Source organism: Rhipicephalus microplus, chromosome 3 (genome assembly GCF_043290135.1).
Source record: "Rhipicephalus microplus isolate Deutch F79 chromosome 3, USDA_Rmic, whole genome shotgun sequence".
Taxonomy (NCBI): Eukaryota; Metazoa; Arthropoda; class Arachnida; order Ixodida; family Ixodidae; genus Rhipicephalus; species Rhipicephalus microplus.
Window position 1 is genome coordinate 162,981,132 of NC_134702.1, and position 26,093 is coordinate 163,007,224.

General features: G+C 45.8%; 1 protein-coding gene across 2 annotated transcripts in view; it reads left to right on the forward strand.

The window, feature by feature from the left end:
* LOC119181193 (short transient receptor potential channel 3) overlaps positions 1-26,093 on the forward strand; it is a 55,653-nt gene that overhangs the window by 2,841 nt on the left and 26,719 nt on the right. Inside the window, exons 2-5 of one of the 2 annotated variants that reach the window (XM_075890411.1) lie at positions 112-384; positions 6,649-6,906; positions 19,154-19,350; positions 25,429-25,562. In XM_075890411.1, coding sequence (XP_075746526.1) covers positions 6,745-6,906; positions 19,154-19,350; positions 25,429-25,562 — 493 coding nt within the window. In that variant the 5' untranslated portion in view covers positions 112-384; positions 6,649-6,744. The remainder of the gene's footprint in view (positions 1-111; positions 385-6,648; positions 6,907-19,153; positions 19,351-25,428; positions 25,563-26,093) is intronic. The other variant, XM_075890412.1, reaches the window with a different exon arrangement.

Consider the following 26,093-nt stretch of genomic DNA (forward strand, 5'->3'; position numbering starts at 1 on the left):
GGCAGGCTATAACGGTTCCTAACAACGAGTTGACTTTTGTGTGTGCACTTTAAAATCATCTTTTCGATTCTTTCTACTCTGAATCTCACTCTCTCCATTTCTCCCACTTAGTCGCAACCAGCTGCAGGTGCCACAAAAGTGAGCGGCGGGTCACCGGAACTTGTTGCGTATAACTCAGAGTGGATTTTCCATGTGCACCAGTGACTCGAGATGACGCTGTCATGGCGAACAGGTGGCAGCTGCACCTGTAGAGCACGCTTTTTTTTCACCATGTGTTCTTCACTCTACAACCACTGCATCGTCGCCGGCTGCTGCTACTTCAGCTGATTTAACTGGATGTGGCTGGCAGAGGAGGAGCTATGCTGGGCCCGACCTCATTATTCCGTAAGCATGGCGCAATCGGTTGATAGATTCTATGCCTTGGTGGATTAATATACATTTATATATATATGCATGCTTTGGGTGTGAACGAACACGCGCATATATAGATGCAGAAGTACAAGGAGCTGTTCTTGGCAATGATTTGAAATAGCTATCGACATGCTTATTGTCCGTACGGTTCTGAAATATCGAAGTTTGTGCCGACCGAATGACCACGAAAAAGCTAAGTATATCGAGAAGGCTGCTTCCAATATCAAAAAAACAATGTGAATGTTATATGTTGTGGCTTTTTCGCTGTTTCATACATATAGAATGAGCAACATGGGGACCGCAAGCTTCGAGAAAAAAAAAGCAACATGTGAACTGCGTTGAACTCTCTGATTCTGCGATAAACGATTCGCTACTTCATTGCTTGACTGCCTTTATTTATGTACGACTTTGTGCTCATCAAATACAAAAAGACGCGTATGTTCCAGTCTCGCATACTGAATGCTAAGTAATACAAAAAGTTGCGTCTACATAGACCGTTTCCTGAGCTCATGTTTTCAGCAGAACATCGTAGAGGTTGCTTGTATCAAAGAAATTTAGTTGGTCACGATTTGTCAAATTTACACTTGTTCGTTTACTCGGAAAACTCCTCTTTCGGTTCATTCAACCTTAATCAAATGTAGCGCATTTCTTTCAGACGTATAGCGTGTATTGACGCACTGTCTTTAAAAAGCGACACAAATAGCATTAGGCTCAGATTGGAGATGATATTTCGTCTGAGTGGTTGACAAATGTCGGCTTAATTGGAATATAATGAATTTCGTAGTGCTCTGTGATGGCCGCGTTGTGGATAACTTCCTCTCACGGGGTTACCAGAGTATGTCCGTATAAAAAGCGTGTGAAAGGGAAAATAATTTTTTTATGGGCAACTAAGTGCCAGCCTGCTTTAATTTGCAGGGCCAATGTTGATAAATGGAAATATTCACGAATTCAAAGACCATTGTGTGACACATATGCAGCCCGATGCACAAAATTTCATTTATTCAGTTTAGAAGTTGCTTGCTAACAACACAGCGGAGTCAAGCGTTGCCAACAATCTGGATTACGTTTCACCAAGCTGTGAAGTAGACCAAAGTGCTTTCTAAGACACACTAATATTATCATCGCTTAGACCAGCGTCATTGGAATAATTTTTATTGCACTACACGCAAAGGCACTATACAGCAAAGGCACTTCGTGTTCACTCTATACCTCGCTTAGTTTTTAGCGTGGAGTTGCTTAAGCCCTGAGCGCCATTAGGCAATAAATATCTGTATGTCCTCGTGCTCTGACTACGTGTAATAAAAACACGGCAGATCGCACATACCTTGAGAATCGATTCTTGGATTTAATAGAGTGCAAAAATATTTTGCGCTGTTTTTACACCCAAGCGTTAACCACCAACAAGCCCAACTTACGCTTCTAGAGCATTCTATATTTGAGGAATTTATTTTGTGCGAAGTATGAGGTATGAGGAAGCCAATCAATGAGCTAGCACTGAGAGGGAAAGTACAGGAATTCAGCGTGTCGCTGCAGAACAGGTACTCGGCTCTTAGTGAGGAAACCAACCTTAGCGTAGATACAATGAATGATAATCTGACGAGTATCATTATGGAGTGTGCAGTGGAAGTTGGAGGCAGGGTAGTTAGACAGGACACTGGCAAGCTTTCCCAGGAAACGAAGAACCTAATTAAGAAGCGTCAAACCATGAAAGTGTCAAGTACAACAGACGGAATAGAACTGGCAGAGCTTTCGAAGTTCATTATTAGACGTAAAGTATGCGATGTAAGAAGGTATAACATGGAGAGAATTTAAAACGCTCTGAAAAACGGAGGAAGCGTCAAAGCAGTGAAGAGGAAACTTGGGATAGGCAAAAGTGGGACGTATGCATTAAGAGACAAAGAAGGCAAAATAACTACCAATATGGATAGAATAGTTAAAATAGCGGAGGAGTTTTACAGAGATCTGTACAGTAGCCGAGACAACCACGACCTTAATACTATAAGAACTAGCAGTAACCCAGATGACACCCCACCAGTAATGATAGAAGAAGTCAGCAAAGCTTTGGAGAGCATGCAAAGAGGCAAAGCTGCTGGTGAGGATCAGGTAACATCAGATCTGCTGAAAGATGGAGGACAGATTGTGTTAGAAAAACTAGCCACCCTGTTTACGAGGTGTCTCCTGACGGGAAGGGTACCAGAGTCTTGGAAAAACGCTAACTTCATCTTAATACATAAGAAAGGAGATGACAAAGACTTGAAGAATTACAGGCCGATCAGCTTGCTCTCTGTAGTATACAAGCTATTTACAAAGGTGATTGCTAACAGAGTAAAGAAAACACTAGAATTCAATAAACCAAATGAACAAGAAGGATTTCGAACAGGCTACTCAACAATCGACCACATTCATACTATCAATCAGGTAATAGAGAAATTCTCAGAATATAACCAACCACTATACATAGCCTTGATAGATTACGAGAAGGCGTTTGATTCAGTAGAAATATCAGCCGTCATGCAGACACTGCGGAATAAGGGCGTCGATGAAGTATATATAAACATTCTGGAAGAAATCTACAGGGGATCAACTGCTACCATAGTGCTTCATAAAGAAAGCAACAGAATACCAATCAAGAAGGGTGTAAGGCAGGAGGACACAATCTCCCCAATGCTATTTACCGCGTGCTTCAGGAGGTTTTCAGAAGCCTAGAATGGGAACAGTTAGGGATAAGAGTTAATGAAGAATACCTTAGTAACCTGCGCTTCACCGATGACATTGCATTGCTGAGTAACTCAGGGGACGAATTGCAACTCATGATTACGGAGTTACACAGGGAGAGCAGAAAGGTTGGTCTTAAAATTAATCTGCAGAAAACGAAAGTAATGTACAACAACCTCGGAAAAAAACAGCGCTTCGAGATAGGTAATAGTGCACTTGAAGTTGTAAAAGACTATGTCTACTTAGGGCAGGTAATAACCGCGGAGCCGAACCACGAGATTAAAGTAACTAGAAGAATAAAAATGGGGTGGAGCACATTCGGCAAGCAGTCTCAAATTATAACAGGTAGATTGCCACTATCCCTCAAGAGGAAGGTGTATAACAGCTGTATCTTGCCGGTACTTAGCTACGGAGCAGAAACCTGGAGACTTACAAAGAGGGTTCAGCTTAAATTGAGGACGACGCAGCGAGCAATGGAAAGAAAAATGGTAGGTGTAACCTTAAGAGACAAGAAGAGAGCAGGGGACAAACGGGGGTTAAGGATATCATAGTTGAAATAAAGAAGAGGAAATGGACAAGGGCCGGGCATGTAGCGCGTAGACAGGATAACCGCTGGTCATTAAGGGTAACTAACTGGATTCCCAGAGAAGGGAAGTCGGTTAGGGGGAGACAGAATGTTAGGTGGGCAGACGAGATTAAGAAGTTTGCGGGTATAAATTGGCAGCAGCAAGCACAGGACCGGGTTAACTGGCGGAACATGGGAGAGGCCTTTGTCCTGCAGGGGACGTAGTCAGGCTGATGATGATGATGATGATGATGATGATGATGATGATGATGATGATGATGATGATGAAGTATGAGGATAGATTGCGGTTTTGTTGTCGCGTTACGAAGTGGCGCAAAAGATATGTGTAAATGCATGCACAGACATGCGTTAAGCAGCCACATATTATTTATAAAAGCAGTAGTTTATAGTTGCGTAGATGCCAACAGCAACATGGATATTAGCCACGCCAGAAGCGGTAAGCTGATCTGAAGTGCTGGTGCTCACGAGGATTGTAGCCATCAATATTGCTACATAAATAAACTTAAGCGGATGGTGCCTAAGTCAAGTTGACGTTAACTGATGTACAGCTGATGTTAACTGATGGCTGTATCATAGAAGTACATATGCAATGTTTATAAAATTGGATAGCCAGCACAGCGACAACAATTGACATTTACCGAACATGCGGGTCTATTTGAAAAGTACCTCCGAGACCCGGCGTCTGGGCTGTGTGGTAGAATAGTTGATTACCACGCAGAATGCCCGGAATTCAATTCCTGCTGGTACCTAAACATTTACGCATTGCTTTGTAGAGTCAACGCTGCCGATGTCCGTTTTTTTTAAACGCCCATGGGTTAACATTACCAATGTCCGTTCTCGTCGTTCCTGGGTTGATGTAAACTGTTGATCACCTGTGGCCCGCAAACCTGTGGCACATACCCACCCATGAGTATGTGTCACACGGTATTTTGACAATACCTATGTCATGACCAGCTAGTCATGTTTGCCAAATAATGTTAACCTCTCATACCAATTTTGGTTTACATAATGCATAAAGAGGTCAACACGACAACACGCTGACGTAGGCGGCTAAGTAGATAGAGAGACGCTCAAAGCCCCGCCGCGGTGGTCTAGTGGCTAAGGTACTCGGCTGCTGACCCGCAGGTCGTGGGATCGAATCCCGGCTGCGGCGACTGCATTTCCGATGGAGGCGGAAATGTTGTAGGCGCGTGTGCTCAGATTTGGGCGCACGTTAAAGAACCCAAGGTATGGAGGCGGAAATGTTGTAGGCCCGTGTGCTTAGATTTGGGTGCACGTTAAAGAACCCCAGGTGGTCGAAATTTCCGGAGCCCTCCACTACGGCTTCTCTCATAATCATATGGTGGTTTTGGGACGTTAAGCCCCCCATATCAATCAAATCAATTAAAGAACCCCAGGTGGTCGAAATTTCTGGAGCCCTCCACTACGGCGTCTCTCATAATGGTGGTTTTGGGACGTTAAACCCCACAAATCAATCAAAATCAGAGAGACGCTCAAATCGTCTGCCGGGCGCAAATAATTGCTTCGCACTCAATTTAAAACAAAAACAAAATGCAGAGGCTGTGTCTCGTATCGCATTCACACGTGGGGGCCGCTTTTCCGTCGATGGTATTGCCGATGGTACCATCCTACCATCGCTTGAAGTTATTCGCAGTCACCTTTAATCCGTTCAAGCAACCTTCATGTGTCAGCAGTCTTTGATTTTCAACTTACATTTGCGGGCACCATAAACCTCGCGTGTTAGGCGGCAAACACGTGTTGTTTTTTTTATTCAGCGCTCTTCTAACAACATTTGGAAAAATATTAGGCAGCGCAGTCACGTGAATACGCATTAAAATTTTATTATTTTTTGATAAACACGTGTTATTTTTTTATTTAGCGCTCTTCTAACAAAATTTGGAAAAATATTAGGCAGCGCAGTCACGCGAATACGCATTAAAATTTTATTGTTTTTTTGATAAATGCTACAAATTTTGTGTGAAAGTTTTTCTCTAGAGCCAGCATTTCAAAAGTTTATTAGGCAATTTTAGCTAATTGCTAAGCTTGGCTGACCACAAAAACATTCTGACGTGCATATGGCTCAGAATAATACAGCGCTACCCGGAAAGGCGCAGCGCTAACGTTTATTTATTCTTAATTGGTTATTTTTAGTTGATGCACCCTGTGGAAAAGGGTCTCTAAATACTAAAGGGTGTACATTCAACATTTTTCGAACGTTGGTTTGCAATGCCCTACAGATATCCTGTATACCAATACATCTCCGAGCATATGTATGTATAGGGCTCAGGAAATGCTGCTAAAATATTTCACTTTGATATTCAGGCGAATTCTCTCATGGCCCAACAACTGAAATTAACGTTAGTTTGACGTCCGGCTACAGTAGTAATTCTGGTGACTTCAAGCAGCAATCTGACAAGCTGTGATAACATCAGGCACTGATAGCATCATAATGGCTGCTTGTACATCATCAAAACATGCAAAATGGACACTTGGGCGCCACCAAAAGAACCACAGTGCGGAGCAGCTGTGTAAAGGTCCCAATATTTTGGGCGAGTACGCGACGAGAAGTAAATATCGTTTTTTTTTACGCCAGGCTACAGTAGGAACAGAAAGCTTTCAAGAACATACTCTAGTTACTTTTTCCGGGTGCTTTCAGGCTTATGAGTTAATAGATTTTGTAGGCTTTTGGGGGTTTGGCCTTTCATTTCAAGCAAAAAATACTGAAAATTTTCGTGCAAGTACACCTTTAAAGCAGGTAGTATACGCTTATTGTTTAAAATGCTCAGTGATCAGAGCTCGCATATGCAGGTATATGTCTTCAGGTGTGATGATAAATCTCGTGTTACGCGTTCCCAGCGTCTCATCTTACGATGATACGGTGATGTCATCTGCTGATCTGACCACCACCTAATAAAGTAACACTCCTGTCTTTTCAGACCAGGTGAAAAGAAAAGTAAACCTCGGAAAAAAGGCAGCTGCTTTGGTGTCCAAGCTTGCCTGATAAAAAAAGCGCACACCAACCACATTAAGAAATGGACAACGCGGCCTTCGAAGGCAGTGGTGCAGCTTTGCACGAGCCTGTAGTCCGACGGCGGGCTCTGATACAAAGAAGCTTGCGCCTGCAGCCAGAGGAGCAGCGGTTCCTGGATGCAGTGCGGGATGGCGACATACTCGGATTGAGATCCGTTATTCAGGTGAGGAAGGTATATGATCATTTCGAGAGAGGCTAAAATGGACTATGATACTGTTACAAAATTATTGCAAAAAATGGACATTACTTTTGGCAACGTCCTAAACGTCATACCATTGTCTGCAAAGAAATTTGCTAATTGAACATGTTGGAGATATTTAGATCTGTATCTCCCGTGAAATTTGGAGTAGAGCCACGCAAGCCCAGGAAGACAACCGCAATTTATATTGGTCTGGCATGCTTGTGAAAGCAGTGCCGCCATTAGCCAAATTAGAAATGTCCAAAATTCGCATTAATTAGGGATTGTAAAATATTCATTCCGGCTTAATGCAGCAGTTATAAACGGAATGACTTAGACGTTCCTACTCTTTTGCAGGTAAATTCCTCGGTACACACTTACGAAAAATTTGCCGAGTCCACCAGTCATATATATCTCTGTAGGCGTTCTGAGGGGGGGGGGGGGATGCGTGATTATTGTTGAAAGCCGATGCGTTGTTACGAATGAACCGCTATTACACCAGTTTTCTTTTCCCCCGCCTGCGTTCACGAGCGAGCGTCGTTGCTTTTTTTTATGTCGAAGCTATCTATGCGGTTTAGTCCAGCGGAGTTCAAGGAGCTACATCTTGAAAGGGTGAATGGGTGGCGAAATGTTTATGGCATTTTCTAATTACCTGTTGTGCTAAGTTATAGTAAACCTTTTACAATGTTTAAACAATTTGTGTGTAAACAAGAAATGTGTTATGTCTATACTGTTGTGAGACGCGAGCGCAGGCATTGAGTGAAACACGGCTAATACGCACCTCTCGCATCAGATGGGCGGCCTATCATCCTCAGATCAACGGTATGCTTGTAGCGCGAGAGATCGGCTGTGTGGCGGCCATCCGGATGTGTTCTATTTGTTCAGGTTGAGTAGGGCTGACAATAAGAAGTTCGTGTACGCAGACGTGGCAGAAGTCCTGACCACGTAATACCCCGTCCATAAGCCTCTGAAATCTTCAGCAGGCGTTTCCGAGTCCGAATGTCATGCGAAGTAATACGAACAAGCCAAAAGGTGTTGCTCTTATGCCACTGTTATCAGGCAATATACTCTAACAAAGTCCACCTTGAAAAATATTGTAGTGCCATGTAAATTCTAGTGATGTCATGAATGAGAGATACAGATTTGCGGTCCGGTACAGTTGCTCGGCTTAGGACCTTGTAATCTCCACATGGAAGCCAGTAATATAATATAGCCTTAAGAACCGTGTTCACTGTAGATGACCATCGGCTTAATGACGACTGATACGCAGCTCGAGCATGTGCTACAACGCTTGGCGGGCCCGGCTGACAGCTGAGAGATGAGCCTAGACTTGTATAAACCAATCCTCGAGCTCTGTGGGCCAAAATGGGGCATCTTCAATTCGACAGCAGACACAGCAGGCACAATGGAGTCACTTCGCCTGTTTAGTTTGAGTCAGCACTCTAGGACGCAAGCGCAGGCAACGAGGAATTAATTCACCAGAAAACCACGAGTCCCAAATAATAACTGTGTTTTAGGGGCGAAGCTCCTAAAGCCGTAGGTTTGTCCATGCATATCTTTTGTGACCGCTTTGTAACCACCTAGTTGTATGACTCACTCAGCAGGTGGCACTAGTGTGAGTTACAGACAGACAGACAGACAGACAGACAGACAGACAGACAGACAGACAGACAGACAGACAGACAGACAGACAGACAGACAGACAGACAGACAGACAGACAGACAGACAGACAGACAGACAGACAGACGGACGGACTGTAGGACGGACGGTCGGACGGACGGATGGACAGATGGACGGACGGATCGAGGCGTGAATGGATGCATGAATGGACGTACGGATAGACGCACGGATCGATGGAGGGACGGACGCAAGGATGGAATGTATCTCATAGCCAATGACTGCATCGTGCAACACATGCCTTCCAAATACGCACTCAGATGTATCCATATGCAACCTGCCACGATTCGAGGGACGTGTGAAAACTTTGTGTTTGCAAACTTCCCACTCCAGCCAGTACAAGAACCTCTCTCGCTTCAATTCACAGACCATAAAGCCGTAATAATGAAGGAACCTCGCAATCCAGCTGCCATGAAACGAAGAAATGAAAAGAACAAATGAAGAAACGAAACAATGAACCAACAAGAATAAAAAAAAATGCCAGGCCTGCGCAGAACGCGCAGCCCAGTCACAGCGAAAGCTGGAAGAGCAGCCTTTGAGATCCTTTTATAGACACTCTTTGGGTAACTACTACAAGCTTTCTTCTTGGTACCCACTGCGCCTTAAATAGTCATAATTTTTTCATAGTAGCCCAGCATTCACTATGCTGTCATTTGTCAATCTTTGGAGAAGCGCTTTATCCACTGCACACTTGTTAGGAATTTCATGCATTTTAGGGGCACAGCTCCTTAAAACGGCACCCGTTCGTCCCCCGTAGTATGTAACAAGTATAACATTTTGACCTCCAAGGTGGTGCCGGTGAGAGACTTCTTCTGTGCGTTGGTGAACAATAAAAAATAGTGCTCAATGTACATGTCAATGGCTGCTAATGGGGAATGAGAGACAGGAGCATTCGGATTTTAGTTAACGCGCAGGCTGCGATCACCATTAGCAGCCATTGGCATGTACATTGAGCACTATCTGACAAGAAAGGGTTGCTACGCTATGCTCGCTGGGTGTAACCTCCTTAGCTTTAGAAAGATTTAGCGAGCGTTGAGCCGCAGTGCCATGAATACAATGAACTTGTATATACCATGAATGATCTCGAGGTGGTTAAAATGAGAAGTAGATACGAAGCGCAAGCCGTAAGAAAGTAAAAGCCGAATTCTCCGCCTCTCATTTCCCAATAACAGCCATTGGCATGTACATTGAGCACTATCTGACTGAAAAAGTTTGCTACGTGATACTCGATGGGGGTAACCTTCTTGGTTTTCGAAAGGTTTAGCGAGCGTTCGGCCGCAGTGCCATGAATACAGTGTACTAGTATATACCATGAACTCGAGGTGGTTAAAAGTGGGAAGTGGACCCGAAGCGCAAGCTGTATGAAAGTGTGCGTGTGCCACCACTCGTTCCTTGGAATGTCCTTGGAATGTCCACTGAATGGTGGTGCTTCTATATGGGGAATATATGATGAAAAGACGCGAGATGGTAGTACTTGGAGTGTTGAATAGATGGATGAACGGACACACAGACAGATGCATGGATGGACGCATGAATGGACGCAGGGGCGGATGCATGGACGAACGCGGGTACAGACGCACAAACATATGCACGTATGGACGGGCGGATGGGCGAATGCACAGTCACACACAGACGGACGCATGGATAGACGGAAGCAAGAACGAATGGACGGACGAATTCTTCGCTCACTCTCCATCATTCACTCCATGGATATGCTGCCATTTTTTTTCTATGCAGTGCCTGATGACGATGAACAATTATGCCTGAAGTGTATATGCGCCACAGCTAATAGGTGATCAAGAACTAAGATTCTAATGGGTTGAAGCATTGGACGACCCACTAATTAAGCAATTCCCATTGTGTGACGCCTGGCTGTTCCTTTGATCTTCTAAAGTATTTTATTACTCATATTAACGCGATTCCTTTCCGGATATCAAGCCTGCCTAAGGCCAGTTTAGAAATGAGTTCCAAGCACTGGCGTGTCTCAGTGGTAGAATACTGGGCGGGCACGCAGAGGACCTGCGTTTGAACTCCATTGTGTCATTGGTGTTTCTTTATTTGCTGCGTTTCTTTAGGGGCAAACCTCCTTACGCCGTGGGTCGTGCGTCCCATGTATGTAATGTGTAGTAGTAGCCACCTCTCGTTTAGTGCTTAGAACGTCCAATGGATGGCGGTACTTGTATATGATGAATATATGATGAAAACATGCGAGATGGCGGTACGAGTGTTCTCTAGACATGCGGATGGATGCACAAACGGTCCCACGGACGGATGGTCACACCGACGGATTCGCGCATGGGCGGATGAACGCACAATAAAAAGCATGGATGAACGCATAGACGGTAACACAGATGGGTGCACGAGCGAACTGATGGACGCTTCGCCCCACTCATCGTCATTTACTCCGTAGATATGCTGTGATTTTTTTACTAGCAGGCGCAGCCAGCGTCGGCATTGCGAGGTGAGATTGGGGGAGGGGAGCGACAGTTTTGCGGGTGTCTTCCTGGGCTGGCACGAGACCTGAGACACGAGCATACACAGGGGGGGGGGGGGGGGGGTACGGACGGCGCCTCCACGGAGGCCGAAGCGTGACATCGTCTGCCGAAGGAATGCTCGGCATTTAATAATCGAACGAAGCTCTGCCGCCATTGGGAGCACATGCACTTATGCTAAAACTAACGGTTCACGTATAGCTTTTTTAAGTGTGAATACACTTTATAAGCGACCCCAAACCATTCACCGCCGTCGGCGGCGTCCGCAGTCTTCTCTCTATCTTTAAAAGAAAGAGGACTTGGCGGGCCGCAGTGCGACGCTCTACCAAATAAGCCACGGACGCGACGCTGATGTCGGTGTCAGTAACGCGCCTTATACCCCCTCCCCCTTCGCTCGCTCCTCCGCTCTCCTCACTCGCTGCAGCTGCGGGCGCACCCCTCTCTCTCGCGCGCCGGCCTTCTCTCTCAGTCTCCCGTCGAGAGCGGGTCGTGAGGGGGAGTAAAGTTAAAATCCGTTGGCATTCGCCAGTGAGTTAACGTAAACTACCCCGTGAGATCAAATTGTGATTCCCAGAAACCATTACACCATAAAGGCACCATCGTGTGATTAATAAATATAATAGTGCGAATTAATAAATACCCCTCATAGCATCACCTTGTGTATTCACACTTAACCATGTTCACCCTCGGGGAAATGCTTGGGAGTTTTTTAAAGGGCCACTCAATGTGAAACATGTTGCCACAAAAGTTTTGCGATTCGGTTTATTACGAACTGAGAAAACAGTTTTTTTTTAAGCGGCGCGAAACGACCCGTTTGACCCATTTTCGTGGCGCGTAAAATGGCCCATTTCCGTGGCGCGTAGCCTTGCAAATGTAGGTAGACGTGATCGTGAACGCATAATCTAAGCACTGCGCTTGTTAGCTTAAAATTATCAAACCTGGTGAGTGGCCGAGCTGACAAGCGCAATGCTCAGATGAGGCGTTCACGATCACGTCTGCAAAATTTGCAACGCTACGCGCCACGAAAATGGGTCACATTTCGAGATGAACGCTGCTCCCTCTTCCGCTTGCGGGCGTGCGCCCTGAGAATGTGGGCATGACGTGTGCGTATGAATGGAACTACGTACACGGCAATGCAGTAACGTTGGTCTTCTACGTAGACGATTATGATCTGATGTTGCCTACAGTGGTACGTGACATGGCAAAAATTATTTAACACGACTTGCGTAGTTTATGTATTTGTTGTTTGAAGGGAATAACAGATAGATAATGAGATGCAATAAATGATTGGGAGCGTTATTTTTTTCTTCATTTGTTCCGCCGTGAACTGCAACGAGATGCGGGGCTAACGTGCCGGCGTTTCGCATGCGTTCGTGTCCCCGCGGTCAGCGCATCGAGCAGACGACAGCCGTGAAACGCTCCTACGCGTTCGCGCACTGATTGTGCTGATCTATTCTACCACGTCTAAGCCAGTGTTTTGAAACCATCCCGCAGAAGTAGGCAGTAGACCTCAAAACAACGATGGTAAAAAAAAATGGCAGATCCCACGTACAGTGGGAATCGATGATATGCGAAGCATGAATAAGAATTGTTGACATGTCACTTCAAAATCAGCACAACGTTACAAGGTGGAGGTAAACTATGCCGTACATGAATTCCGTGTCATGATTATCTTGTTTGGATGTGTCGTTTACCTTCGTCAGCTATTCACGTCACCTGATACCAAATTTAGTATATGTGGAGCTCGCAAAACGGCTGCGAGCACGCTATGAGTGTGGTTTGTTGTCATATTCTTACATGACACGCGTGTTGGGATTATCATGTTTGCGCCAGTCATTATATTGTCATCCATTGATGTCACGTAACAACTAATTTGGTATATGTGCAGCTAGAAAAGCGGCTGCAAGCGCCTCATGAAGGGCCAATATACTCCTGCGTAGCATTGACGCACGCGCATGCTGGCCACAGCGACGCTACGTTAGTACATAAAACGCGAGCACTCCATAGTCTCACGCCAGGCGCGACCAGCGTCCGTCGCCGCGGCCCGACGGCAACCGGCACGAAATACGACATGCTGCATTTCGCGCCGATGTGTTACCTAGACAACACTGGGTCTCCCTCTTTTCGTGACGGAGGGACGCCGGACGCGCTGAAACGCGCATGCGGCAAAGCTACGAAGTGCGCCGCGCGCCTGCGAGTAGGTGGCAGGACCGGCGCCTGGCGTCGCAACGCCAGCGTGACGCGACGAAAATAACGCCGGCGAGCAGGCGCACCGCTTCACGTCGAAATGTATTGGCCCCATGCTGTGGCATGTAGTCATGTTCTTATATGACACGCACTCATGATTATCATGCTTGCACCAGTCACGTACCTTTGTCATCCATTGACGTCACGTAATACCAAATTTGGCATATGTGAAGCTAGCGAAACGGCCACGAGCGCATCATGAGTGTAGCATGTAGTCATGTTCTTACATAACACGCATGTCGTGATTATTATGTTTGGATGTATCATTTACCTATGTAGTCCGTTCACGTCGTATAATACCGAGTTTGGTACATGTGAACCTAGCGAAGCGGCCGTGAGCGCATCATGAGCGTAGCATGTTGTCATGTTGCTACATGACACCCATCTTATGTTTATCATGTTTGTATCAGTACCACGTCTTCGTCATTCATTCACGTCCTGTAATACCAAATTCGGTATAAGTGAAGCTAGCGAAGCGGCCCCCAGCGCATCATGAGCATGGCATGTAGTCATGTTGTTACATGACACGCATTTCATGATTATGATATTTTTCATACCTTTGTCATCCATTCACGTACTGTATTAGAAAATTTGGCATATGTGACGCTATAGCGAAACGGCCGCGAGCGCATCGTGAGCGTGGCATGTTGTCGTGTTATTACATTACGCGCATGTCATGATTTTCATGTTAGAGTCTGTCGCTTGCGTTTGCGATGCAATCATGTCATACCATATACCAGTTTTGTAACATGCCATGTGAACGAAACCACCAAAAGAGTTGCAGGACCGTGAAATGTTAATCATGACATTCATGACATCCGTGTCATGATTTTCATGTCGCGACTAGTAAAATTTGTTTTTCATGCAGTCATGGCATGCCATACCAAGATTGGTATCGTATCATTATCAAAACGGCCAGGAGAGCTAAAAGACGGGCGGCTAGATATATAGATACGGTGAATGTCGCCGAAGTTCGCTATGACATGCTTCGCATTTAAAAAAAAAAGAAAAAAAAAAGAACGCCGCTCACGTGCATGGGGGTGGGACTTGTTCGGGCACGTAAGGCGCACGTGACATCTTGGTGGGATTCCAGAGAGGGCAAGAAAGAGATTAGGCTTGCGAAGGCTACGTGAAGGAGCGGCAAGGGTTTTGAGCTAGCCTCCTGTCATTCTCCTTCAGCGCCGCTTCAAAAAAAAAAAAACAGTTTTCTCATTTCGTTAAAAAAACTGATTCACATAATTTTTGTGGCAAAATGTTTCTCATCGGACACCCAAAAACTTCCATGGTCTAACTAAAATTTGGTATGTGGCCTTGTGAGTGGCCCTTGAAGTGCCGAAACCGTGATGGGGCACCTGTCAATTTGGAATGAACCCTTTCGGAGACTGCAGGCCAGTCACATCTGATCAAACAACGCAAATGATACGTGTGACAAACGGTGTATTCTAGAATCTATTGGTGATCGTCACTAGAAAGAGTTTTAAAACTTTGACTATAAAGTTCTTCACCGCACGTAGAGAGCCATTGTTTTCAGTGTATTTGATTCAGAATTATGATTTTCTCGTTATAATATTTCTGCAATAATCTTTCAATTTCTTAGAGACGTTATAGTGGTTGTCATAAGCTAGATATTCACACATTTTTTCGAATATTCTGGAGTTCCTTTGTGTATCGCCATTGCTTTGAAGCCTCGCTACCTGTTTTTTCTTTCTCGGGACGGCTTTAAGCTCTCCCATAGTAGAGCACCCTGTGCTCTAAATCGTTACCCCCTTTTTCTAACCCCCCCTCGCTACCTGTGAGACGTACGGGATGGCTTTATGCTCTCCCATAGTAGAGCACATCGTACTATAAATCGTTAATAACTTCGCGGCCGCTGGACGGAACGAGTGATTGGCCCTCCTAGGACAAACTGTTCACCTATGTGGTGCAATAGGCACCACACACTGACTAAAGAGAGTTGCGTGGCTGACATTGCCCCATTTCAGTCCGTGATATTCGCCCTTATAAGGGCACGCAGAAGGTAATTGCGAGCGCGCGTCCCCCGTTTATCGCGACCACAATCCGCTGACAGATGCAAGGTGCGAGAGGCGCGCATCGCGTTCCATATTTACTAACGCCATCAAAAGGGTGCTCTTTTTTAAAACGCGAAGCATTTTTTAGTGAACTTCGGTGACTTTAAGCGTATCTATCTATCTATCTATCTATCTATCTATCTATCTATCTATCTATCTATCTATCTATCTATCTATCTATCTATCTATCTATCTATCTATCTATCTATCTATCTATTTGCCTGCGACTTTTAGCTCTCCTGGGCCGTTTCGATAATGGTATCGATACCAAACTTAGTATGGCATACCATGACTGTACGAAAAACATATTTGACTAGTAATTACATGAAAATCATGACCTGTATGTCATGAATGTCATGATTTACATTACATGGTGATGAAGTTTTGCGGCGATTTCGTTCACATGGCATGTTGCAAAACTGGTATGGTATGGCATGATTGCATGACGAACACAAGCGACAGGCCCTAACATGAAAATCAAGACATGCCTGTCATAGAACGACATGACTGCATGCCACGCTCATGATGCGCTCGCGGCCGTTTCGCTAGCGTCACACATACCAATTTTGGCATTACAGTACGTGAATGGATGACGGAAGTATGTGACTGGTGCAAACACGATAATCATGAGATGCGGGTTATGTAACCACATGACTACATGCCGCGCTCATTATGTGCTGGCTGCCGTTTCGCTAGCTTCACTTCTACCAAATTTGGTATTACGGGACGTGAATGGGTGGCGAAGGTATGATACTGGTGCAAACATGATAAACATGAGATGCGTGTCATGTAACAACATGACTGCAAGCTACGCTCATGATGCGCTCGCGGCCGTTTAGCTAGCTTTAAATGTACCAAACTCGGTATTACGCGACGTGAACGGATGACTTAGATAAATGACACATCCGAACATGATAATCATGGCATGCGTGTCATGTAACAACATGACTAAATACCACACTGATGATGCGCTCGTGGCCGTTTCGCTCGCTTCACATATGCCGAAATAGGTTTTGGATGACAAAGGATGACAAATGGATGACAAAGCTATGTGACTGGTGTAAACATGATAATCATCAGATGCATGCCATGTGAGAACATCACTACATGCAACAATCAAGGCGCCAATACATTTCGACGTGATGCGGTGCGCGTGCTCGCCGGCGTTCATTTCGTCACGTCGGCGTTTCCACGCCTGGCGCCGGTCCTGCCATATACTCGCAGGCATGCGCCGCGTTGCGTTGCTTTGACACTAGCGCGTTTCAGCGCGCCCGGCATCCCTCTGTCACGAAAAGAGGGAGACCCTGTGTTGTCTGGGTAACGCATTGGCGCTGAATGTCGCATTTCGAGCCTGTTGCCGTCGGATCGCGTGGACGGACGCTGGTCGCGCCGGGCGTCAGACTATAAAGTGCTCGCGTTTTGCTAACGTAGCGTCGCTGTGCCCAGCGTTTACGCGCGTAAACGCTACATTGGAGTATATTGGGCCCGTCATGACGCGCGCGCGGCCGTTTTGCTGGCGCCACCTATACCAAATTTCGGGTTACATGACGTCAATGGAAGACGAAATATATGATTGGTGCAAACATGATGATCCCGACACGCGTGTCATGTAACAACATTACAACATAGCACATAGGTGGTGCGTCTGCGATGTATGTAGTAATAGTAGTAGTAGTAGTAGTAGTAGTAGTAGTAGTAGTAGTAGTAGTAGTAGTAGTAGTAGGTAGCCAGCTCTCGTTTAGTCCTTGGAATGTCCGCTGGATGGCGGTACTTGGAGTGTTCGCTAGATGGACGGATGGATGGACACATGGACGAATGCAGGGAAGGACGCACAGATAGATTGATGCACGCATGTACGGAAGGACGGATTGATGGACGCATGGAGGGACGGACAGGCGTATAGACGGGCGCACGGACGGATGCTTGGACCAAAAGATGGACGCACGAATGAACGCAGGGATGGAGGCACGAACTGACGGATGGATGCACGGTCGGATGGACGCATGGACAGACGCATGGAAAGATGGATGGATGGACGCACAGGTCCACGAACGCACGAACGGACACACGCACGGTCGCATGGACGGACGCACTGATGAAGGACAGCGCGGACGAACTGATGGACGCTTCGCCCCACTCATCATCACTCAGTCCATAGATATGCTGCGATTTTTTTAATCCAGTGGCCGTGACAACTTTTTCTAAACACATTGGCGTGCCTTGGGTTCATAATTATTTTTGTCAACAGGTCCTCATCAAGTATGAGGCCCTCAAGACGGATTTAAGCTCTACCATAGTAGACTACCAAGTATTCTAAATTGTTAACAACTTTTTCTAAACACATGCGCATGCCTTTGGTCCTTAGTAATTTTTGAGAACAAGTCGTCACAAAGTATGAGGCCGTCGAGGCGGCTATATATGCTCTCCCGTAGTAGAGTATCAAGTACTCTAAATCGATAACCACATTTTCTAAACACATTGGCCTGCCTTGAGTCCTTAATAATTTTTGTCAACAGATCCTCATTAAGTACGAGGCCCTCGAGACGGCTATATGCTCTTCCGTAGAAGAGTACAAAGTACTCGAAATCGTTATTCACTTTTTCTAAACACACGATGTACTTAGTTTTGTGCCGGGATGCTGCTGAGGGGATGGCTTAGTGCTTTCCCATAGCAGGGTACATCATACTCTTAATCGTGGAACATTGTTTGTGAACAATATTTGTGCTACGGTCGGTGGCATACAGCTCATTATGGCAACCAATCTGAAGTGTTCACCTTTAGTGTTCATTCGCGTGTTCTTATCGTTGTGCATGAGTATGCTGCCAATAGTTGTCGGGGTCTAGCAATTGAAGTTGACGTTTTCTGGTGAGTTATGCAAACACGTCATTATTTTCGTACGAAGTTTTTTGCCTTCGCACCTTTTCATAACTAGAACTAATTCGCTCCGTTACCTTCTCATCTACTATTATACGTGATTGGGCTAACCATAGATGTAATTACTAGTACGGCTATTTGTCTCCCGACTGAGGGCCGCTGTTTACTTCTATATTTATTCACCAGAGTTTTAATTACTGCTCCAAAGCGTAAAAGCTGGCGAGCAGATAATGTTTTCGTGGTATGCTGCAATGTACTGCATGCCGCGCCAATTAGCACCTCAACTTAATTCACCGTGAGCATGTAAGCGCAATAATATTGCGCAGCGTGCTACCACACCAATTCTAATATTTCGTATTTAAGACATGAAAAAAGTGCTCGTTCTGTCCTTGGAGGTGGGGTCACCAACTACGTAGCAAGCGTGTGCGACACGTATTGGCCATATTTAATAATGGCATGCTAGTGACTTTCGGAGATCGCGTGTTGCATCATTCAAATATTGCGCTGTACACGAAACGGAACCGCATTTTCCTAAGTTTGTGTAATCACGCCTTCAGATCAGGACGCATAAGAACTTAGGATTTCGGCGGTAACATGCAATCTACCGCAATGTGTCGTCCTGCTGCACAATTGGGGCGACGAAAGCCTGAAGGAAGCGCTTTACTCGCGCAATAACAACGCTTGCACTAGACGAATGTGAAAAGCGTGGTAACGAAAAATCCGTGTGACACCATAGTCGAATATTGGAGACTTTCCGTGACAGCTCATAGTTACACAGCGTAGTGCGAAGCCCACTCGTCTTCACTCTGGCAGAGTTGTTTCATGAGGTTCATACTTTATGAATGCTTTATGTGTACCATTGAACAACGCAGGCGCATCCCTTGCTGGACGTGAACTGCTGCGACATGCGTGGTCTACGAGCACTCGAGGTGGCCGCTCAGAACGGCGACGTCGAGCTGAGCGTCGAGCTGCTCAGGCTACGCGCCCTGGACGCGGACCACGTGCAGAGCGCCCTGCTGGTGGCCATACAACGCGGAGACATACGCCTCACACAAATACTGCTCGACGGGTATGTACCGTAGAAGGGCTACAAGCTGAGTGCAAGTATTGACATGATTTCATACGGCGACACGCATCTGCATGCGTGGTATGTTCTCAACTGCCACGAAAAGGACAGATCATTGAAAAAATATGAACTATCCGCATTAAATGAAACCCGAACAGCGGCAGACCACACGGTGGCTCTACAGAAGTTATACCATCATCTTGGTGATGGTATTGTGTACACTGTCTAGTCAGCACCATTGACAGGTTCGTGCATCCTTTTCGGCAGTTATGCACATACATGAGTCCCTGGCTATGGTCATAGGTGGACGGCGTGCAATGTACCATCGCGAAGGCTTGCCACTGTTCGGGTTTTATTTCACGCGGATAGTACGCGCGTGGTTTCACAATACAAGCGGTCATCGTTTGCATAGATAAGGGGTAGGCAACTTGCAGCCCCCAGCACGGCATATGAACCCCCTCCCCCCTTAAACATGCGCCATCGAAATACAGAGCGTATACAGAGTATACAGCACCAAAATTTTCATTGAAAGAGTTTTCTTGCTTCTATTCTATAGTTTGGTGATTAACAACACTGTGGTATGCGTGCTGAAAATAAGCATCATTTCTATTCCAGTTTTGTATATCGTTATGATCCATTCGCCGAATATTCCCCTTCGCTTGCAAAGACACCCTAACGGTTTGCCCTGTGGCTGTGTCGGCTTCACGCCACTTCGTCTTGCGCCCCAAAAGCTTGGCGGCTCTTGGCCAAAATAATTTAAGCTCATGCGTAAACATCTAACAGCTTTCAGCGTGCCAGCCTACCGGAGAGGTGTGTGGCTGCGGCAACTAAGTACTTCGTGAGCGTTGGTTATTCGTTGACGTCATTGATCCATTCATGCTGGTAAAATGATTATTGCAAGAAAAAATTGATGTAGCTTGCTCAAGGTCAAGCAAGCCGGGTTCTCAGTAGGACTGGTGAGCATTTAAACTATCATGGCTTAATTAAAGTTTTACTTTCTGACTTTGATCATTTCCACACCTATAGTGTGCACAATTTTCCTTCCTTTCATTTTTTGTGCTTCATTTTTTCTCTCACCTTTCCTTTCTTTTTATGTATTTCTTTATCTGTAGTCGGTCTTCAGGCTTTTACCGTTCACTCTTTTTTTCTCCCTCTCACCACTCATTCTGCCCACCTGCATTGCTTCCACCCCGCCCTCACGTCTTTCCTCTTCATCGTAACTTTTCTTTTCCTTCCCTTTGCTGTACTGTACTACACTACGTTGTATTTGATTATATTAAAAGATATTATGCTATATTTTACACAAAATACTCCAGGGCACTATTCTGTGATCTGCTAGCGTGACGGGTTATCCTAATTGTTACGACGCTCGATTTCCTACAATGTTCATGCGGGATCGAATCTCACCTCGCCTAAATTTCGTGTCTTTCTGCGTCATTCTTTCTTTCTCTCGCTGTGCTAGTTCTCTCACCCATAAGAGTGATTACATCGCAAGGCAGAGCGATCGGCGCACATGTTCTGAGAGCTTGGCACAAAACGACAACGATAAGACCAACAGTTTCTCCGTGTACGAACACAGATTATGAGCAAGACTCCTTAAGCAAGGGACGCAAACGACTACGTACCTGATCGCGCTGATGGCTTTCATGAAGGTGGTAAGGCTGGGTAGCGTTTTTAGAAGCAGTACCGTTTTGTAGTTCCGCTCGCGAGCCAGCATGCGTGGTTGACGCGTTAAATTATGGCGCTGAGGCTCCATTTTGCTTCACTTGCTGTGGCTGGCGGGATCGGATGCGGCAGTGCACCGTTGCTTTAAATGAAGCGTTGCCGAAACTAATCGCAGAGGTGAGGTACCCTCAAATTCAAAAGTTTTCGGGATGTGCAGTGCGTGACGGAGCGGCGGAAAGCTGCATTGCTGCACCGATACCATGACGTGCAACAGACTGTTCAGTATGCCGGACACGGTTTCCGAGATTTAATCCAGCAGTGGCGCGTTGTCCTAATGTGCCGCTGCTGATCACCGATGCCGCGTATTGTAGCCTCGGCTCCACGCCGATGTACAGTGGCTGGCGCAGCAATGCAGTGATCCGCCGCTCCGCCACGCGCTGCACATCCCACAGGCTTTTGCTGTTTCCAGTACATACCGCACCGAGACGATCCCTTACGCGAGGAATAGCCGCTTGTGACGCATTGCGAGTTTCTCCGTGTGGAGCCCTAGAATAAGGGCTTTACCCACGGAAACCTTAGTATGTCGTTTCAATAAAAGTTTATTCCTCATCCGTGCTCTCTTTTTCAGTACTGCGTGCTTGATTTGCGAACGCGCGAGGTATTAAGCAAGATAGGACTGCAGCGCTGACAGTTCTTGCGTCAGTCGTCCTGTCCACTTCAGAGAGCAAGCGTGTACTGCAAAATTGGCCTTGCTCTGGAAACGCTGGGGGGAGGGGGGTGAGGGTCATGCAGGAAGAGAAAAATCACAGCATATTCACGGAGTGCATGATGATGAGTGGGGCGAAGCATCTGTCAGTCCGTCTGTGCGTCCATCTGCGAGACCGTCTATGCGTCCGTCCATGCACCAGTCTATCTGTGTGTCCATCTGTCCGCCCAAGCGTCCGTTCAGGCGTCCACCCATCCGCGCGTCCATCCGCCCGTCTGTTCATTCATGCGTCTACTACTACTAATACTATTACTACTACTACTACTACTACTACTACTACACACGTCACGGACGCACGACTCATTGCATAAGGAGCTTCGCCCCTAAAAAGCAAGGAGGCTGCATTAAGTCACACAAGGGAAGGCCACCGTGTCGGCCCAACACATGGTCAAAATCTCAGAGTGTGCGGTATGTATTTGTAGTATCGGCGGTGATTCCTTTTCAAAACTCCTGCTTGAGCCGGCAGGTCTGCGCCGAATGAGCACTCTTCGATTAAAATCTACCGGGCGCCGCACTCTGATGTCTCGGCAAGTTCAGTATACTTGCGTGATCTAACCGGGAGAGCTCACGTTTTCGACCGACGCTGCAGGTTTCAGAACAACTTTGCTTGCCACAGCTGGCTGCGTGACGTCATGCTCTCTCTTTTTTACTTCCTCCTTCGGAGTATTGACTGATAGGGCAGGGAGCATTGACGGCAAAGGCGGAGTGCAGGCCTAAGAAGGTTCACTACTAATAAAACGATGAAAAGATCTTGGGCCAGTTCACGGTGATTCTGGCGTTTCTAGTACCGATGCCATAATCTCCGACTGCCTGGTCTCCAGCCTGCTTCTTCCCTACCTTTGCATTAAAGTCGCCCATCACTATAGTATACTGTGTTTTTACCTTACTCATTGCCGATTCCACGTCTTCATAGAAGCTTTCAACTGAAGCGTCATCATGGCTGGATGTAGGCGCGTAAGCCTGTACTACCTTCATCTTGTATCTTTTATTCAGTTTAATTACGATACCTACCACCCTTTCATTAATGCTATAGTATTCCTCTATGTTGCCAGCTATGTTTCTGTGAATTAGGAACCCCACTCCCAGTTCTCTTCTGTCAGCCAAGCCCCGATAGCAAAGGACGCGCCCATTTTGTAGCACCGTATAGACCTCATCTGTCCTCCTAACCTCACTGAGCCCTATTATATCCCATTTAACACCCTCTAGCTCTTCGAATAGTATAGCTAGACTTCCCTCACTAGATAAGGTTCTAGCGTTAAACGTTGCCAAGTTCAGGTTTAGGTTATCAGTGGGACAGAGTCCTGGCATTTGATTGGAATGCAGCGATGGTATAGTAAAGATAGTTTAGAAATTCTTCTGCTGATGAGGCACCAAGCGTGCCTGGCCTCTTGTTTATGATTGGCATAGGATCCATTTTTGTGTTTATATTTGTGTTTTTATTCGACTCGTGAACAAAACAATTTAATTAGCAATGACTATGGCCCATATTCAAAACCAACCTCGGCCTTACCTCACGTTTTCCTCAACTTCCTGTACTCTCTACATGCGTTTCGAAGGCACAAAAATGGTAACAGGGCGAAAGATAAGGACAAGAATGGTTTATGACTACTGGTCCAATTTGTTTATCATGCGCAATAAATGTTTAAAACCGATAATGAAAACTGGAGGAAAGGTTGAGGTTGGTTTGTGAATACGGGCCTATGCACCCATAAGTTCTTATGTAAGAGTGGCACCGACATGTCAAGGCAAGCAAGTTGCTTGTGGCTGGGCGTGGCACAAGGTACAAAGGCATGTGAATTTATGCACACGTTTTGTACTAATAACATTGTTTGTTTACGCAATAATAACTGGTTTTTCTCCACAGCAGTGCATTGTATTTTGTCCAGCATACCACTCGAAAAAACAATCATAACAAATAACCAATGTGTTCAAATGCCTTTCACAAAACACCACGGAGATCGTTTCAAAATTACTCATACATCATACGTCATTCAATACATCTAGATTTTTGTGATGCGCAGCCCCTTGGCATGAGCACTCCGTGTGTTGTTGAGTTTCCTGCGCTCCATAAAGATGAGTCATAACAGTAGTATGGTGTTCAGCGCAGGTTATCAAAGACACCTGCAATGAAAGTAGGCTGATTCAGAGGTGTGTCGCGGAGAATTGCGCAACGATGTTCCACCATTGCGCCTTACGCGCAGGTGCACGTGCAATACACAGCGATGACTCAAAGCACGTCTGTCAGCATGATGCATGTTTGCTCGCGCTGGTGGTTTATTTTTACGGGAAAATTATTGGCGCCGCAGTGAAGATGAACAAATCACGTACCTGGCTCATTACCGTTAGAACAGATGATTTGCTGTTTGTAAAAATTCTACTGCCTTTCCACCTACCTCAAAGCCGTTTTTTCAGCTATGCTTGCTTTCTGAAAAAAAAAAATAGCGACCACTGCATGGCATTTATTCGAAAACCTTTCAGATATATGAATTTCACAATTTTCACGTTTTCTTCATTTGTAGCCGCTTCTTGCATTAATGACAACATTCCGTTTTGTACGCTTCTGATTGGTAATCAGTTTGAACTCACCCGATGGTATACTATTTTCAGGATTTAAACATATGATCGTATGGTCGCAAAGGCTATGTCCCACAGAAAGCTTTTTCTTTTTCAACTACTGCTGGAGTTCTTTCTTTGTCAGATGCTCTTGTTAGAGGTGCTATTTTACGACTTTTTTTCGAAGAGGGAGCCTCGAGGAAGAATGAGAGTCGAAGAGAGAAAGCTGTATCCGGTCGGTCACTGTGTGCCCCCCGCCCTAAACGAGCGAGCCACCGCTTGGGCCCTCGAGGGCAACCGGGGACCTAAATATGAGCTTTTTGGTTGCGCGTCAGCGTTCTTTTAAGAGAATGTGCCCATTTCCCGAAACTGCCCCAGTTTTGTTGCGAAGCAAGATTCATGCGACCATGTAAACTCTTGTTGGGATTGGTTAGCCTCGGCTTGCCTGATTGTTCCGTATAAGCCGTTTTCCAATTGGTGCGAAACAGTGGTCTTCCACGCTGTCCACGCACCTGTGGATGCTGGAAAACCCTATTTAAGCAGCGACTCGGGCTCTTTTTGGAGTGAGCGGATTTGGGGTCAACAGTGCATCTCACCACCTGATACCAGTCATGCAAGCCGAGGGGTATGCCATCATTTTCTATGTTTTGTATTTTTGACTCAGTGCATTGTGTAAATTCAATTTACAGTAGAAATAAGTGCTCCCCGAAATCATCTTGTCGACTTGTCATAGCTTGCCTGTGCCGAACTGCTCTTGCACTTCTTCGTCTCGATGGTATTCAGATGGGTCTAGCTTAAACGATCCAGAAGTTTCGCTGCAGCATGTATTTAGAAACTTGAATTCTTAGTAAGAAATACTATTAATGGTATTACTAGAAGTTGTACAAATAAAAATATTAGCATTGCTTTAATAAGAAAGCAATAAATGGTTGTCGGATGCCAATGATTTGAGCTTACGCTTTATAAATTTGTTCAGTACTACGCGCAACACTGTCTCAGGCACCGCTTTGGTTGCTCGAAACCTTAAGTAAAGCTAAAATCGAGACATCGCTTTTCAGAGCTAGAGGATGACCAGTCCTTATAAACTTTTCTTTCAGGGCGCATGGACCATGCACTGTGCCAGTGGGCAACATGACACCACTCATGGCAGCCGCTATCACAGGCGACCTTGAGATCACCAAAATGCTCCTGGATAGAGGTCATACCATTCAAAAGCCGCACGAACCTGGATGTGAGTTGAAGTGTGCAGAGTGAAGTGAAATGCCTTGATAGGAAATACTTATGCAACGGGTGTTGAATGCGTCTGAGATGACAAGAGTACAAGTTATCTCCGGTATCACCATTGAGGGGGCGGGGGATTGAAGTTGGGGTCCGTTGCCACTTTTTTCTTGGCTTCCATTTTCTTCTCTGTTGTCGCGAGCTTTGCCTTCGGTTTCAGCTCGAGCGCAGTGCGCGTCGATGCGCGAGTGTCAGAATTATTTTAGATTAATACACCACACGAGTAACAATACATCTTGATAAAATGTGCGCATGATATTGAAATATAAAGCTGCGCGACGTTAAATGTTTCACTCCTAAAAGTGGCCGAAAAGAAATTTAAAATCAGATAAAATGAAGTGGCCCTCATTTGATGACTGGCCACAGTGATAGTTTTCAAGTGATTAGCCTCTAGCGAGCTTCAGTATACCACAGCGTGTCTCGCAAGGCCATTGCCAGAAGAGCTGTCGAAGAAGCACGGGTGTTCCATTACTACTCATAACAA